This window comes from Pecten maximus, chromosome 10, assembly GCF_902652985.1.
Source record: "Pecten maximus chromosome 10, xPecMax1.1, whole genome shotgun sequence".
Taxonomy (NCBI): Eukaryota; Metazoa; Mollusca; class Bivalvia; order Pectinida; family Pectinidae; genus Pecten; species Pecten maximus.
In genome coordinates, this window is record NC_047024.1 from 19,505,604 (window position 1) to 19,524,333 (window position 18,730).

An 18,730-nucleotide genomic window follows, 5' to 3' on the forward strand; every position below is an offset into this window, starting at 1 on the left:
GGGCGGATACATGTGGAAATGAATCACCGTATTAACATATTTAACAAGATGTGGGTCATAGCAAAATTGTGAAAAAGGAAATGAAAAACGAAAGGAAAAAATCAAGGAAAGCAGCAACACTTACACTATAGAGAATTAGTATCACAACATCTTACTATACGTACATGTATATATGTATGATTTACCGTGTGCAATACAATATGACTGACCCATGCAAAAGTCCTTTGTCTACTCTCACTGTTTCAGAAGATAACACCGAACTGAATAACCAACAATGTTTTATTAACGGAGAATACACATATTTGTTCCCCGTTTTCTGCTTAAGATCGAATATACTTGAAAAATAACTGATAATTATCCCCAGAACTGTACAGACATTCATTCCAGCTTGACATAATTTCCTATTCATCACGAAAACGCTTTAATGATTGCCTGTCTTAAAGGTTCTGAGGATGAAGTATTTTCTGAGTTTCCTAGTAGCACCTAACTATATGCTAATCGACGTCTACGTCCTGTGGTTTTTAGCTGAAATACTCCTAAGCATGTCCTTGATAGTTTAGAGACATTTAAAGTGTTATCACTGTTGAATAGTAGAATCATCACTAGGCTTTTGCAGATTAGCTTATCCTAACAATACTGTTAGCAGTCCTTTTTGTTTTTTTTGCCGCTTTTTCCCTTTTTAGATTTCTTTTTCCAACGCTTGCCACCCTTTTTACGGTCATCCTCGCCAGAAGAGCTATCACTGCTACTGGAATCATCACTGCTATCGGATCGACCACTAGTTTCCACTTCATTTGAGGAATCGCTGTCACTGCTATCGGAACCTCCGCCAGACTTGCCTTTACCTGATTTAGAACTTCCGTCGCCATCACCGGACGAATCGCTGTCACTGCTATCCGAACTTCCGCCAGACTTTCCTTTACCAGATTTAGAACTTCCGTCGCCATCACCAGACGAATCGCTGTCACTGCTATCGGAACTTCCGCCACCATTTCCTTTACCAGATTTAGAACTTCCGTCGCCATCTCCAGACGAATCGCTGTCACTGCTATCGGAACTTCCACCACCATTTCCTTTACCTGATTTAGAACTTCCGTCGCCATCTCCAGACGAATCGCTGTCACTGCTATCGGAACTTCCGCCACCACTTCCTTTGCCTGATTTAGAACTTTCGTCGCCATCACCAGACGAATCGCTGTCACTGCTATCGGAACTTCCGCCACCATTTCCTTTGCCAGATTTAGAACTTCCGTCATCATCTCCCGACGAATCGCTGTCACTGCTATCGGAACCTCCGCCAGACTTTCCTTTACCAGATTTAGAACTTCCGTCGCCATCACCAGACGAATCGCTGTCACTGCTATCGGAACTTCCGCCACCATTTCCTTTACCAGATTTAGAACTTCCGTCATCATCTCCCGACGAATCGCTGTCACTGCTATCGGAACCTCCGCCAGACTTTCCTTTACCAGATTTAGAACTTCCGTCATCATCTCCAGACGAATCGCTGTCACTGCTATCGGAACCTCCATCGTCATCTTTTTTTCCAGATTTTGAGCCTCCTTTATCTTTTGAAGAACCGCTGCCACTTCCGTCGGAACCTCCGCTGCTTTTGCATTTTTTCCCTTTAGCCTTCTTACAGACTTTCTTACCATCCCCGGTTTTTTTACTTTTTGAGCCCTTACTCTTTCCATTTTTGCAACTCATTCCCTTACATTTCTTATCTTTCTTTCCAGATTTAGAATCTTTGCCTTTCTTACTTTTGCTTTTCTTACAACCCTTTTTTCCTTTGCACTTTTTTCCGGATTTAGAAACTTTGCCTTTCTTACTTTTGCTTTTCTTACAACCCTTCTTTCCCTTACATTTCTTTCCAGATTTAGAAACTTTGCCTTTCTTACCTTTTCCTTTTTTACAACCCTTCTTTCCCTTACATTTCTTTCCAGATTTAGAAACTTTGCCTTTCTTACTTTTGCTTTTCTTACTTTTGCTTTTCTTACAATCCTTCTTTCCTTTGCATTTCTTTCCAGATTTAGAAACTTTGCCTTTCTTACTTTTGCTTTTCTTACAACCCTTCTTTCCTTTGCATTTCTTTCCAGATTTAGAAACTTTGCCTTTCTTACTTTTGCTTTTCTTACAACCCTTCTTTCCCTTACATTTCTTTCCAGATTTAGAAACTTTGCCTTTCTTACTTTTGCTTTTCTTACAACCCTTCTTTCCTTTACATTTTGTACCAGGTTTAGAAACTTTACCTTTCTTACAACCCTTCTTTCCTTTGCATTTTGTCGCAGGTTTAGAAACTTTAGAGCCTTTGTCTCCTCCGCCGCTTGATTTCTTTCCTCCGCTTGATATCTTTCCTCCATGTTCAGATTTATCGGTTCCTGTACTGCCACCATGAATTGCTTTGTGAATGAGACAGCTTAGATCTCCATTATTCCCTTTGCAAGAGCTTTTGCCTGAGCCAGAGCCTCCTGCTGACGAGCCCTTGTCTCCTCCGCTTGATTTTGTTGTTCCATGACCAGGCTTTCCATTGTGTCCTTTTCCACCCGATTGACTGGAATGCTTTCCTTTACTTCCACCGTGAATTGCTTTGTGAATTAAGCAGCTTGGATCGCCATTATTCCCCTTGCAAGAGCTTTTGCCTGAGCCAGAGCCTCCTGCTGACGAGCCCTTGTCTCCTCCGCTTGATTTTGTTGTTCCGTGACCAGGCTTTCCTTTGTGTCCTTTTCCACCCGATTGACTCGAATGTTTTCCTTTACTGCCACCGTGAATTGCTTTGTGACTTATGCAGCTTGGATCGGATTTATTTCCTTTGCAAGTACTTTTGCCTGAGCCAGAGCCTCCTGCTGACGAGCCCTTGTCTCCTCCGCTTGATTTTGAGGTTCCATGACCCTCCTTTCCTTTGTGACCTTTTCCACCCGATTGACTCGAATGTTTTCCTTTACTGCCACCGTGAATTGCTTTGTGACTTATGCAGCTTGGATCGCCATTATTCCCTTGCAAGAGCTTTTGCCTGAGCCAGAGCCTCCTGCTGACGAGCCCTTGTCTCCTCCGCTTGATTTTGAGGTTCCATGACCCTCCTTTCCTTTGTGTCCTTTTCCACCCGATTGACTCGAATGTTTTCCTTTACTGCCACCGTGAATTGCTTTGTGACTTATGCAGCTTGGATCGGATTTATTTCCTTTGCAAGTACTTTTGCCTGATCCAGTGCCTCCTGCTGACGAGCCCTTCTTTCCTCCCGATTTGCTGGCATGCTTACTTTTATTGCCACCATGACTTGATTTTTGCATTTTGCAGCTTGGATCTCCTTTTTTTCCTTTGCAAACACTTTTGCCTGATCCAGACGAGCCCTTGTTTCCTCCGCTCGATTTCTTTGTTCCATGACTAGATTTTTCTTTGTGAGCTTTACCACCCGATTTACCGGCTTCCTTTCCTTTACTGCCACCATGAATACCTTTTTGCTTTTTGCAGCTTGGATCTCCATTGTTCCCTTTGCAGGAATTTTTGCCTGATCCAGTGCTTCCTGTCGATGAACCCTTCTTTCCTTTGCTTGATTTCTTTACTCCATTGCTAGATTTGTCTTTATGGCCTGTTTTATTGGCACCATGTGTCTTGGGCCTTGCTTTTGCCACCATATTCGGATCTTCTTCCCACCACTGCCCTCCAGTTACCACTGACGATTTTGCACCACCGACAATGTCTCCAGTTGGATCTCCTGCATTATTTTTACCGCTAGACGATAGACGTTTCCACTGAAGGTTATCCATCATGCGTCTTTTGGCACAGTCCTCTTCATCACAACCACGACACTGCTTGCCCCGATGCTGGCGGAAAGTCTCGCATGCACAATCCTTTCGGACTCGAGGGCATCCTTTCCTGCGTTCTGGGCAGTCCGGTATACCCGACTTCGACCCTGGTAAGAGAAGATTTGGTATACAATTTTTATGTATGTATGGGTAAATGATCGATCTCTCCAAAATGTTTAACTTATAATACATTATGTTAATGTCGGTTGTTACATAGTTCAACCTTCTTATGTGTTACTGTCGGTTGTAACAGAGTTCAACCTTCCTTTATGGTAATGTCGGTTATTACATAGTTCAAACTTCCTACGTGTTAATGTCGGTTATTACATAGTTCAAATTTCTTATATGTTTATGTCGGTTGCTACGTAGTTCAATATTCCTATATGTTAATGTTGGTTGCTACATAGTTCAAACTTCCAATGTGTTAATATCGGTTGTTACATAATTCAACCTGCATTTATGTTAATGTCGATCGTTACATCGTTCAAACGTCCTATGTGTTGATGTCGGTTGTTACACAATTCAACCTTCCTATATCTAATGTCGGTTGTTACATAGTTCAAACTTAATAATGTCGGTTGTTACATAGTTTAACCATCATTAATGTCAATGTCGATTGTTAGAGAGTTCAATCTTCCTGTATGTTAATGTCGGTTGTTACATAGTTAAAACATCCTCTGCGTTAATGTCGGTTGTTACATAGTTAAACATACTCTGCGTTAATGTCGGTCGTTACACAGTTCAAACTTCTTATATGTTAATGTCGGTTGTTACATAGTTCCAACTTCCTATATGTTAATGTTGGTTGTTACATCGTTCAAACTTAATAATGTGGGTTGTTACATAGTTCAAACTTAATAATGTCGGTCGTTACACAGTTCAAACTTCTTATATGTTAATGTCGGTTGTTACATAGTTCCAACTTCCTATATGTTAATGTTGGTTGTTACATCGTTCAAACTTAATAATGTCGGTTGTTACATAGTTCAAACTTAATAATGTCGATTGTTACATAGTTCAACATTCCTATATGTTAATGTCGATTGTTACATAGTTCAACCTTCCTATATGTTTATGTCGGTTGCTACATAGTTCAAACTTCCTATATGTTAATGTCGGTTGTTACATAGTTCAACCTTCCTATATGTTTATGTCGGTTGCTACATAGTTCAACCTTCCTATATGTTAATGTCGATTGTTACATAGTTCAACCTTCCTATGTGTTAATGTCGGTTGTTACATAGTTCAAACTTAATAATGTCGGTTGTTACATAGTTCAAACTTAATAATGTCGGTTGTTACATAGTTCAAACTTAATAATGTTGGTTGTTACATAGTTCAAACTTCCTATATGTTAATGTCGGTTGTTACATAGTTCAACCTTCCTATGTGTTAATGTCGGTTGCTACATAGTTCGATCTTCCTATATGTTAATGTCGGTTGTTACATAGTTCAAACTTCCTATATGTTAATGCTGGTTGTTATACAGTACAAACTACCTATGTGTTAATGTCGGTAATTACATAGTTCAACCTTCCTATGTGTTGATGTCGGTTGTTACATAGTTCAAACTTAATAATGTCGGTTGTTACATAGTTCAACCTTCCTATATGTTAATGTCGGTTGCTACATAGTTCAATCTTCCTATATGTTAATGTCGGTTGCTACATAGTTCAATCTTCCTATATGTTAATGTCGGTTGTTACATATATCAACCTTCCTATATGTTAATGTCGGTTGCTACATAGTTCAATCTTCCTATATGTTAATGTCGGTTGTTACATATATCAACCTTCCTATATGTTAATGTCGGTTGTTATACAGTTCAATCTTCCTATGTGTTAATGTCGGTTGTTACATAGTTCAAACTTAATAACGTCGGTTGTTACATAGTTCAACCTTCTTATATGTTAATGTCGGTTGCTACATAGTTCAATCTTCCTATATGTTAAAGTCGGTTGTTACATAGTTCAACCTTCCTATATGTTGATGTCGGTTGTTACATAGTACAAACTTAATAATGTCGGTTGTTACATAGTTCAAACTTAATAACGTCGGTTGTTACATAGTTCAATCTTCCTATATGTTAATGTCGGTTGTTACATAGTTCAAATTACCTATGTGTTAATGTCGGTTGCTACATAGTTCAGTCTTCCTATATGTTAATGTCGGTTGTTACATAGTTCAAACTTAATAATGTTGGTTGTTACATAGTTCAAACTTAATAATGTTGGTTGTTACATAGTTCAACCTTCCTATGTGTTAATGTCGGTTGCTACATAGTTCAGTCTTCCTATATGTTAATGTCGGTTGTTACATAGTTCAGTCTTCCTATATGTTAAAGTCGGTTGTTACATAGTTCAGTCTTCCTATATGTTAATGTCGGTTGTTACATAGTTCAAATTACCTATGTGTTAATGTCGGTTGCTACATAGTTCAGTCTTCCTATATGTTAATGTCGGTTGTTACATAGTTCAAACTTAATAATGTTGGTTGTTACATAGTTCAAACTTAATAATGTTGGTTGTTACATAGTTCAACCTTCCTATGTGTTAATGTCGGTTGCTACATAGTTCAGTCTTCCTATATGTTAATGTCGGTTGTTACATAGTTCAGTCTTCCTATGTGTTAATGTCGGTTGCTACATAGTTCAGTGTTCCTATATGTTAATGTCGGTTGTTACATAGTTCAAACTTAATAATGTTGGTTGTTACATAGTTCAAACTTAATAATGTTGGTTGTTACATAGTTCAACCTTCCTATATGTTAATGTCGGTTGTTACATAGTTCAAACTTCCTATGTGTTAATGTCGGTTGCTACATAGTTCAATCTTCCTATCTGTTAAAGTCGGTTGTTACATAGTTCAACCTTCCTATATGTTGATGTCGGTTGTTACATAGTACAAACTTAATAATGTCGGTTGTTACATAGTTCAAACTTAATAACGTCGGTTGTTATATAGTTCAACCTTCCTATATGTTAATGTCGGTTGTTTCATAGTTCAACCTTCCTATATGTTGATGTCGGTTGTTACATAGTTCAAACTTAATAATGTCGGTTGTTACATAGTTCAACATTCCTATATGTTAAAGTCGGTTGTTACATAGTTCAACCTTCCTATATGTTGATGTCGGTTGTTACATAGTTCAAACTTCCTATGTGTTAATGTCGGTTGCTACATAGTTCAATCTTCCTATATGTTAAAGTCGGTTGTTACATAGTTCAACCTTCCTTTATGTTAATGTCGGTAATTACATAGTTCAACCTTCCTATATGTTAATGTCGGTTGTTTCATAGTTCAAACTTAATAATGTCGGTTGTTACATAGTTCAACATTCCTATATGTTAATGTCGGTTGTTACATAGTTCAAACTTCCTATATGTTAATGTCGGTTGTAACATAGTTCAAACTTCCTATATGTTAATGTCGGTTGTTACATAGTTTAAACTTCCTATGTGTTACTGTCGGTTGTTACATAGTTCAGTCTTCCTATATGTTAAAGTCGGTTGTTACATAGTTCAGTCTTCCTATATGTTGATGTCGGTTGTTACATCGTTCAAACTAAATAATGTCGGTTGTTACATAGTTCAAACTTAATAATGTCGGTTGTTACATAGTTCAATCTTACTATATGTTAATGTCGGTTGTTACATAGTTCAACCTTCCTATGTGTTAATGTCGGTTATTACATCGTTCAACCTTCCTATATGTTAATGTCGGTTGGTACACAGTTCAAACTTCCTATGTGTTAATGTCGGTTGTTACATAGTTCAATCTTCCTATGTGTTAATGTCGGTTGTTACATAGTTCAATCTTCCCATGTGTTAATGTTGGTTGTTATACAGTTCAAACTTAATAATGTCGGTTGTTACATAGTTCAACCTTCCTATATGTTAATGTCGGTTGTTACATAGTTCAACCTTCCTATGTGTTAATGTCGGTTGTTATATAATTCAAACTTAATAATGTCGGTTGTTATATAATTCAAACTTAATAATGTCGGTTGTTATATAATTCAAACTTAATAATGTCGGTTGTTACATAGTTCAAACTTAATAATGTCGGTTGTTACATAGTTCAAACTTAATAATGTTGGTTGTTACATAGTTCAACCTTCCTATATGTTAATGTCGATTGTTACATAGTTCAATCTTCCTATGTGTTAATGTCGGTTGTTACATAGTTCAATCTTCCTATGTGTTAATGTTGGTTGTTATACAGTTCAAACTTAATAATGTCCGTTGTTACATAGTTCAACCTTCCTATATGTTAATGTCGGTTGTTACATAGTTCAACCTTCCTATATGTTAATGTCGGTTGTTATATAATTCAAACTTAATAATGTCGGTTGTTACATAGTTCAAACTTAATAATGTCGGTTGTTACATAGTTCAATCTTACTATATGTTAATGTCGGTTGTTACATAGTTCAACCTTCCTATGTGTTAATGTCGGTTGCTACATAGTTCGATCTTCCTATATGTTAATGTCGGTTGTTACATAGTTCAAACTTCCTACATGTTAATGTCGATTGTTACATACTTCAATCTTCCTATTTGTTAATGTCGGTTGGTACATAGTTCAATCTTCCTATTTGCTAATGTCGGTTGGTACACAGTTCAATATTCCTATATGTTACATTGTAATGTTGGTTGTTACATAGTTGCCAATTAATGGTTATAGGTACGTTAGTATAATTATTATTATGTTATTATTAGTTATACTTGTTTTGGTATCAGAAATCACAAATAGTTGTCGATTCTGTCTGGTATCATTGATACACCACCATATTCTTTTATTGTGGTTTAAGTTTGTGAAATGTGAACAAACCAATAACTTAAAAGTTGTTCATTATATCTCAGATCTGCAGCATTTCAAATTTAATTTTTCACTTACCATGCTTTTTGGTCTTCTTGGTTTTCTTTGGTTCAGTATGGAAACCTACACAGTAAAAAACATAGGATTATAACAGAGAAAGAACGTAAAGCACCATTACAATTATGATTTATACATTTATAATAGCTGAATTGGGAATTTTCGATAAGATATTTTTCTATTTGGGTATTTTGGACATCAAAAGTCAGAATTTAAATGCTACACAACTATCATGGCTTGCATATTTTGATACAATGCAAGTCAAGTCGGAATACGTTTCCTTGGCTTTTATAACTATTTTAATTCTAGCTTTGATCTTGATTACATGTTTTCTTTATCCTAACACAAACAATTTCTTAACTTTGACCTCATCATTTGACATAGCAATGAATCCCACAAATGACTACGCTTAAAAAAGTTGCCTGAAAGATGTTCTCGTATCATCATTAGCTCTTTATGAAATAAGATCATGATGAAATGAATGATGAAGATAATGATCGACTTAGCTATTACATTTTTGTATTTAGAAATGTTATGACACCACTTTGCACCAAGAGGTCAAAGCTATGAATTTCGATTGACAGGTTTTCATTTTCATTCATCTTGTTTGCGGTCAAAATCAACCAATTTATTAGGTAATGAATTAGTTAATTTCACCATGTTTAGGTTTTATTAAATGTTTTCCTAATCTAAAATATGGCATAGATTAATGAAAAAATGTAAATAATCATTAAAGATGTTTTCGCGTGTAAATTATATTATCCAAGTAGCTGTATTCACGTATACAGGGGTAACACGCATGAGTGACCATGCATATTTTTATAGAGCTGATGTGCATGAATTATCATACACACTTACCTATGGCTTTTGTGCAAGACTTTCCACATGGAGTCGCACAGCACTTTTCTCCCAGAGGACAGTTGCCATCGGAATCGCAAGTGGCTCCACAGACTGCAGCGTTTGATGTTGCTACAGGACAATGGCCATTATGTTTCGCGGTGTTGACCTCTGAAAAACCATCAAAAACATCAAAAATATGAATTTCTGATTTCTTAAAATTACTACGAAGACAAAATTTCTTAAAGTTCCGATACTTCCATATGAAAAATTAATGAATATCATTTTTTATTACATTTTTACCAGTGAAATATCAAAAATTATTCATTCTATAAAAGTGATATTTTCACTAGTGAAAAATATCACTTTTGCTGATTTGACCAATCAAATTAATGATTAGAAAATACCAAAATAATTGACCAATCAGAAAGCCCGACATATATGTCAGCACCTGGACAGGGGAAACTACTTTTTTCGTTTACATTAGGCCTAGTTAGCATACGGGGTAGGTTTTTCGTTGATAAAAAATGTTGCTGCGCACGAGTGAAAAATATCAAAATATTAGCCACACGAGTGAAATATATTTGGTATTACTGAAGACACTGTTAGATATCCTCTATACATTTTAAATAATCCAATGTGTTGCCAGTGGTGGAAAATGAATCACAATTGTAAGAAATGTGATATACAGCAACTTTAACATGTTTTCCTTTGACGCTATTGGCTATGAAATTTCTTTTTGTCAAAACCAATAAAAAAACTGCTGATGTGTAAATCAAATCAAAATCTATTTTCTATGTTTAGTTAAACAGTACATACTGCTGTGAGGTGTATACAGTGTACATACAGTATATACTGCGCTGTGAGGAGTATGCATTGTATATACAGTATATACTGATATGATGAGTTTATATATGTAGGATATGCTATTGCGAAACGTATTTACAATATAGAATGTTGTGACCTTTAATTCAGAACTGGTTGTTGACTTTTATTTTACCATCTTTATAACTACACTATAGTAAAGCCCTTTTATAATAAATATGAGCTACACGATATATTCTCTAACTAGATAAATACATCTTTTGTATGTTTTATAAAAATCGAAATCAGTTTAATTATCTCCATATGCAAAAACCGGAAATGATTTTATTAAAGATGTGTTATGCAAGGTAAAACTAAACTATGAACTATGCAGCTTTGCAATTTCCTTAATGATATAAGTAAACATTCACAATTATTTTGCATTAGACATTATTCTGTAAATCGGTTACTATCTAATTTGCAGCACGTTATTAATACCTAAGTTATGTTATTGTTTCAGCTTATACACAAAAGAACAATAACGTCATTTCCCATTTCCATAGCTGTCGTTTTGATTTAATATTGTTGGAAAATTTGTTTTCTATTAAATTTTGAAGAAGAAAAAAGAAGCGTTTACGAAATAGATATATGTCCGGCAAAATAAGATTATTCCGTGAAAATCGTGTATTATGAGGATTGTTAAAAAAAGAAATGTCACAATTACTTTGCGGGAAGCATGTTCTGACATTCAACAACAAGATTAATTTATATGTTGAGACTAATTTATCAATTAGTAGAGGTTATTTAATAGCTTGTACACACAATCCTGACACTTAAGGACGGACAGGTATAATTTCAGGAAAATGACAGTTTCTACAGCAATCGTGTTTAAAAAATATTTCATACTCATTAAGCGATGAATCATGTTCTTCCATTTGATATATAAATCACGTTTAAATCATTCCATTTATTTTTTATTGATATTTTCCTAATATTTTGCTTTTCAATTATATCTCTTGCTATTTACTCGATACATTTTAGGTATGCCTTCATATATAAGATGTTACAACATTTTTATTTTAGATGATCGAAATATTCGATGTTTTACTAAAAGTTTGAAGTAAAAGCATGTCATTTTCACGGAAATTGAAGAGCATATTATGATTTTCTTCTTAATGCGTTTATGTTTTTGTTTTTTGTTTTTGTTTTTTTTTCTTTATTATCGAAAACAAGAAAGCCTTTATCATTACAATACTTCAAAAGAATAGAGTTGGTGCATCAATTCCCAATATACACTGTATTTTAGTATTATACAGATACCATTACTGATGATTAGCGTCACATTTGTTCATTAAATTAAACAATTAAACATACATTGATTGCATTGATGCAATCTTGGTGACATTTAAATAGAGGGCGCCATGAATATTCATATTTCACCCTTCATATTGACACATATAAAATCTAACAAGCCTTTAATTGTTATATTGACATTAACTTATGGTTAATGCTGCCTTTCTTTAATGAATTCATTCTTTATATTCGCCCATTTATCTGTATGCACATGTTAAATCAAATTCATTTCCGTTATTGATTCTTAGGCAATCTGACACACTCTATGTTAAGCCTTGCTGTGATCATGGTCAGCAAAGCGCCAAAATGACGTCGAAGTAACGCGATTGTTCTCAATCAAAATCCTTGATGCGTTTAATTCATCTGTAGTGTATTGCAAAGCACTTCCGTGGCGTTAATCAATATGGCGTAAAAATCACGTTATGTGATATAGAGTGCAATGCTCGTAGATGCAGCCAAAATTAACGCTGGGGTAATAGGATACTAATGCACCAAACGTAAATATTCAAATATACATAATACATAATGGCTTATCCTAAACGTTTCTTCAATGTGTCAGTTTGGAATATTTAATTAAGCAGAAATTAATTTATTTGTCAAAGGTGACATGTTGCATGTACTCGTTTTTTGTTTGACAGCAGCGATCATCTAAAAACTGTTTCATGGCCAAGTCTGAAAACAATTAATCATTCTTGTCAGATTTACAAGATTAATGACATTTTATCATCTGTGCCTTGTTTTGAAATCATAAATTGTCACGAGCGTTTTAGAATCTTGTAGAGATTGTCATTATTCTAAACGCATTTGTGAATCATTATGCACTATAAGAATATTTCAAAGGTGTTGAAGGACATTAGGCTGGCACTGTGGTAACACACTTGCCTTTCACCTAGGCGATCGGGGTTCAATTCCGCGAGTGTTGCATTAAGTTGCTTGGAAGATTAATATCGGTGACATTGCTGTTTAAGTCGTATTATTGGAGCTGTTGGATTATATTTTATATTTTTGGAAGATACATTAGGTGGCGCTATATTCTGCTGTTAAAATCGTATTATTGAGGATGTTATTGTTTTTGGAATGCAGTATTCGATGGTGCTGTATTTTGTTGTTAAAATCGTACTAGTTGGAGTGTTCTATCTAGTTTTTGGAAGATTTAGATCGATGATACTATATTTTGCTGTTACCATTGATTGTATTCTGACGTAATTATTATATCGTTATACCTTCTTATTTGTGTTGCTGTAATTTTTTTGGCTAGTGGACGGTTTTGTCCTTCACTTTTATAAATTCAGATGAGTTTGCAATCCATATAATTTACGTCATCTTTATCAATGTTAAGAATCATTAAAATGCTTTATTGAACAATATACAGAGTAGGGTTTCCAGCTATGTTAAATTCCCATAGGACCGTCCTAAAGAAACTTTTCCCTTTTGAGGCAAGTGACAGGCTCCTTGTTTTGTATGATTAAAGGTCATACATCCGGCCATATATTTCACTAAAATCAAACGATGCCAGATTTTGTCTAATTATTTTGATTAATTACGTAATTAAAGAATGCCTGTAAACGATAAAATAATTACATTGTAAAATGTTAAACCATAATCTAAAAATCATCCAATGTATGAAGATATGTTTTCTAATATTTTGTGAAAAATTCATTTTTTGTGAAAGTGACACATTTAAAATGTGGTCTCCATTCAGCCTATTCAAAGTATAAATAAGCTTAATATATCATCTCAATACCATCAAAAAATCAAAACTTTGATAAAATTTGGGCAAAGTTGTTTTAGCAGTTTGAAGTTACCCCCAATACTTCCCCCTGCTGTGTGCATTGCGTGAGAAAATAAACCACGTCCTCTTTAGGTTATCGTTAAAGTCATGTAATCTACGATGCTTACGTGAAAATTATATCCAGTGTCAGGGAAATGGCTCCCAGGAGATATTGAGGATTGTTTTTTAGCCAAATCATAATTATCATACTAGTAATAGATACCCACCGATTTTCAACATGTCGCATTTCTCGCTTAATGTTCAAGGTAAGATAAAATCTTTTTTTTTTCATTATACATTATATAGTTACATCAACAGACGATGTTTTCCTCTTTAAATACCATAGGTCATATGCGTTTAACAATGAAATAAATAATAATATTAATACCAAATGAATTTTGTTATTATTATAGTTCCAATGAATCCTCCCTAAAATCTATAATTCAAAGCAGTGGCGTATCCAAGTACCGGCCAAGTCGTGCGGACCAAATTGAGAGAGGGTATGATTGGTGTTTCTCCTACAGAAAACTATTCAGTGGCAGAGATCAGTAAGTATTCAATGTACCCGAGATATTGAAACCCAGAATAAAATCTTTGAAAATCATTAAACACAATATGTTTATACTTCTAGCCCTCTCTGTTTGTATTACTGCAAAAATGATACAATGCATGCTTTTAACAACACTAGACTTTTTTGGTTTTAGGTGTTTATCGTCGCAAGAGCCAGGGTCACATGGAGACTATTACCAAAGAGACAAACAATGCACAGACAGACATATCAGCGAGGTAAGAAAGAAAATATTCAACATCTCAATGAGGTTGCAACGGGGACAGAAGATCTATTTAGGTTTCTTCAATATCCCCTAAATAGAAACAGGGAAGATAATCGACTGTTTTTTTGTATGACCACTTTCAGTAGCCTCAACAGTGAGCTACAGCGGGTGGTATTCATAATTGTCTCCTAAACAGAAAACAAAGGATAAACTCGGGAAAGTGGGTGGGGTGTTTCATGCCCATCTAAGTTAATCAATGCAAGATAATTTTCTACTCATCAAACATGGCATTGCATTCACGTGATCTTGATCCATATCTATATCGTGATTGTCTGAAAGAGCTTTAAATAAAGACAAACGCAAATGATATTAGCCTGGTGTTCTATATATGTGAGCAGGTTGTTAACGCATGATTTGAATCATTTTCTGCCCTTCTCCTCGTTCTTTTATTTTCATTTAAATTAAGTATACGCAACAACTACTTTTTTGCGTTATAGGTAGCTACGCCACTACCAAGTGAGTAGTTAATAATAAGATATTTGCATTCTATAAAGATTGTGTTGAGAGTCATATTAACAGCTAAGGTATTTTGAAGACGTAGTTGCCATCTATATATTTATTGATTAGGAAGACCCTGTTGTGCCAAAAGACATGTAGCGTGTACTTTCAAAATCAGATGAGAAAAATAAAAGTCGCCTTCGAGAGCACAACAACATCACCACGATCTTTCTTGAAGAGCCAAGTCCTTATTTGTCAAACTGGACAATTGTGATTTTCCGAATGTTAGACATGGATATCTTCGGACGATATCATGTGGCTGATAATATAAGTAAGCACCTCAGTGATGATGGTGACTGTGATATCTGATTCTATTCTGAAACATTATGCGTTGTCAGATCCTCTCATAACAAAAAAGCATGGATATAGCACGATAGCACTGATATTATTAGTCCCTTACCTGATTATGACTGTCAGTGTCTTACTGGACAGAAAACCTAGACGATGTGTGGCCATATAGCTAGTATCCTGTACTACAATATACAGGTATTTAGGATACTAAATGCACTTAGACAATAGCAAACCATTGAATATAAAAGTCAAGAGGTTTTAAAAAAACAACGGAAGTGAAATGGTGACTGTATTGCATTTCTGATTCGGGCGGTTCAATACAGATATAATGTAAAATATATTAACCCAATAAATTAGTTCATCAATACTTCTTAAATGAAATGTTTGCAGTTATCTTATGTTACTTCCTATTAAAAAAAATAATTGAAGCTTGAATTGTAGATACCGTACCTTAATTATCAAACACACCAAATAAAAGCAATCTTGTTCACTGAAACAATGTTTTTAATCAATGAGGCAAACCAATGTGAAGTTATATGTTTGACTTTCATAACATTTTTACACGATGTCGTGGGTACGAGTTTCGACCCAAATGTCATCATGTTTTGTCTCTGACTCTAAAAACGTTCTCTAACACATCACTATAAACATGATTACATTTTATATTATTTTTCCTTGAAGGAATACATTAATTATTTTTTTCTCAAACCTCATGCATTCTTTCATTTCCTTGGCAAAATGGCGTTAGATCCTTGCATACGCATATTGTTGAAAATAAATGGATATTTCCCAATGTAGATTAAAAAAAACCTAGCACAGGTATAGAAAATAGATCATATTTGCTTTTAACGCATCTTTTGAAAATCCTCCTCAAATATTAAAAGGTGGCAACATTAAAGGCAACTCATTTATGTAGAGTTTATGTATTCTGTTTATAGACCAGGAGACTCTTTCTATGTGCATATTTGTGTCAACGTTCTTGAATGCCCTTGTTTCTTATGAAAAGAAAGAAAGCCGCATGTAAGTAGGTGGTAAATCTTAAGCAAGTTATTACCAAGAGAGAAGGCTATATCTGTCATTGTTGTCAGTAGCGGAGATTATACACATTTCGTTAATATTAGATACAATGCAAAACTCATACGTCCCGTGGCCTAGCATAGCGTTACGTAGACCTTGGTATTCAATTTGAAGCAATAAATTACGCAAAGTAGTTAATAGGTAAATTAGTAATCAGCACTGGTAACATTTATATGTAAATCGTGAATGAAATATAAAAATGGCAACTTCACAAGTCTTGAATTCTGCCATATGTCATTTTGGTGAGAATATTTTAGAGTTGTTAGGTATTTATGTTATTCATAACAACAGAAAAGCCTGTCACGGAAATCAACTGGAGCCGGTAGACTTACATAGTAATGTTCAAGCAGGGAAAGCAAAGTGAATACCTAGAAGCGGCTATTCAAATCAAGGAGTATACATGTACATGTATATTATATAGCAGTATTTGTACCACAATACTCTATGTTATTCCACTCTCAAGCCATTGTATAAATGTGCCGACTGATAGATATATAGAGGTTACACAACGAGTGGTTGTTGGAATTTATTTCACACGAGTAAGTTATTTGCAACTTTTAAAAAATAACTAACGAGTGTGAAATAAATTCCATATCCAATAATCACGAGTCGTGTGACCTGTTTCTACCACAATAATATCGGCTTGAATCCAAGGAAAACGTGGCCAAGTATAATTTCGCGTATGCAAATAAAGTGTACCGATGACGTCCGGGACCCGGTGATGTGACGTCATTCGATTATTGATGACGTCAATAACAATTGCAGCTTGAATCAAAGTTCGAATTCTTGACCAATAAAAAGACCGGAAGGTCATATACCACTAGTGATATATAACATATATTTATCCGATAGTCGGCACATTTATACAATGGCTTGAGAGTGGACTAACACAGCGTATTGTGGTAGAAATAACCATCCGGTCTTTTGATTGGTCAAGAATTAGAACTCTGACCCGAGTTGCAATTTGTTATTGACGTCATCAATAATCGAATGACGTCACATCACCGGGTACCGGTCATAATCTGTACACCTTACTTGTATACGCGTATAAGACTTGATCATGTTTCCCTTTGATTCAAGCCGATATTCTGTGGTAGGAACAGGTCACACGACTCTTGATTTTTGGGTATGGAATTTATTTCACACAAGTAAATTATTTTTCAAAAGTTGCAAAAGACACTCGCTGAAGCTCGTGTATTTTGTAACTTTTAAAAAATCACTTGTGACTCGTGTGAAATAAATTCCATTTCCACCAACCACTCGTTGTGTAGCCTCTATATATACAAACAAATGTAAGACTTTCAGTACAAGTGAACTAAATTCGACAAATACAACCACAAAAGATAAGCCCCGCAAAATAATAAACAGCTATAAAATATCAAAGCTAGTGTTTTGAACATAAGAAAGTGGAAGAAAACATAAAATGTATTGACTTCTACTATATATATTACTGACATACCCGTGAACTAAGTCCAACAAGGATAACCGTGAAATATTAGACCCGTGAAATAATAAACAACTATAAAGTATTAAAGCAAGTGTTTTGAACATAAGAAAGAGGAAGAAAACATACATTGTATTGACTTTTACTATATTTCTGAAAGTAAACCAGCTCAATGTATAAATTTCTATACCGTCAATATACAAGCAGGGACAAACCTTTGACTCAGGGTCGATCCTAAAAGTCTTTGAAGGTACATACAAATCAAGAAGGTGAACCTCCACAAAAACCTTGGACATATTGTGAGCATTTCCAGAACCGTGTGTGGTACTCAGTACCACAATAATCCAAGAAGGTGTCAAGCTACCACCAATATGAAACATCTTCAGCAAGTCTTTCACAGGGAGTATTTCGCTTGGAGTCTTTCACATGGAGTATTTCGCTAAGACATCCTTGAGAGGAAAACGTTTGCCAAGATTCCACGTTCAAGTTAAGACGAAAATATTTCATGTACAGAGTGTACATAAAAGACTATCTACGGAAATATACAATTTTTTCAAGTTAAATAAAATTTTACCTGATATGGAGATAGTGACTAGGACCAAGCAGCAGGCGGCAACCTTAAGGATCATTTTCACTATGTAGCAGGCCTGACGGTCTCTCTACAAGTGAAGTCCTACAGTACCGCACGCGGTTTTATCAAAATTCTGCTAATTAGCAAATTATTTCAATTTCATCAATTTGCATATGTCAGCTTATTATAAATGACGCTCGGCATTATTTCATGTTGATTAAAATCTTCTTTTTCAGCAAATATACTCCCCTGTCTATCTTAGCGTATTATAAACATACCAGGAACCACACCACTTGACAAATTTAATTAAATAACTATGTTTTTAAACTTATCCAGTTTACGTGAACTACCTGTCATGTTATATTTCTTCTTAACACTTTTAAAACACACGCAACAATTCTTTATAACAGATTAATGCATTTAAGAGCAAAATGTCATTTTTTATAAAAAAAATTATATGCAAATTAGATCATATTTTTTCATTTTAATTTAATAAAGCGTTGTCAATTAATCTCTAGTCCGATATATCTAGTCTGTCGTTATATATTGCATTTTTGGAAATTTCATATTG

General features: G+C 34.9%; 1 protein-coding gene across 1 annotated transcript; it reads right to left on the reverse strand.

Annotated features, from left to right (window-relative positions):
* Positions 1-639: 639 nt before the first annotated feature.
* On the reverse strand, positions 640-18,217 carry LOC117336568 (dentin sialophosphoprotein-like). The gene is made up of 5 exons (XM_033897179.1): positions 18,163-18,217; positions 9,539-9,688; positions 8,702-8,746; positions 3,034-3,910; positions 640-2,941 (listed from the first exon to the last, which is right to left on the reverse strand). The coding sequence occupies exons 1-5, from the start codon at positions 18,215-18,217 to the stop codon at positions 640-642; spliced, it is 3,429 nt and encodes a 1,142-aa protein (XP_033753070.1).
* Positions 18,218-18,730: the final 513 nt, after the last annotated feature.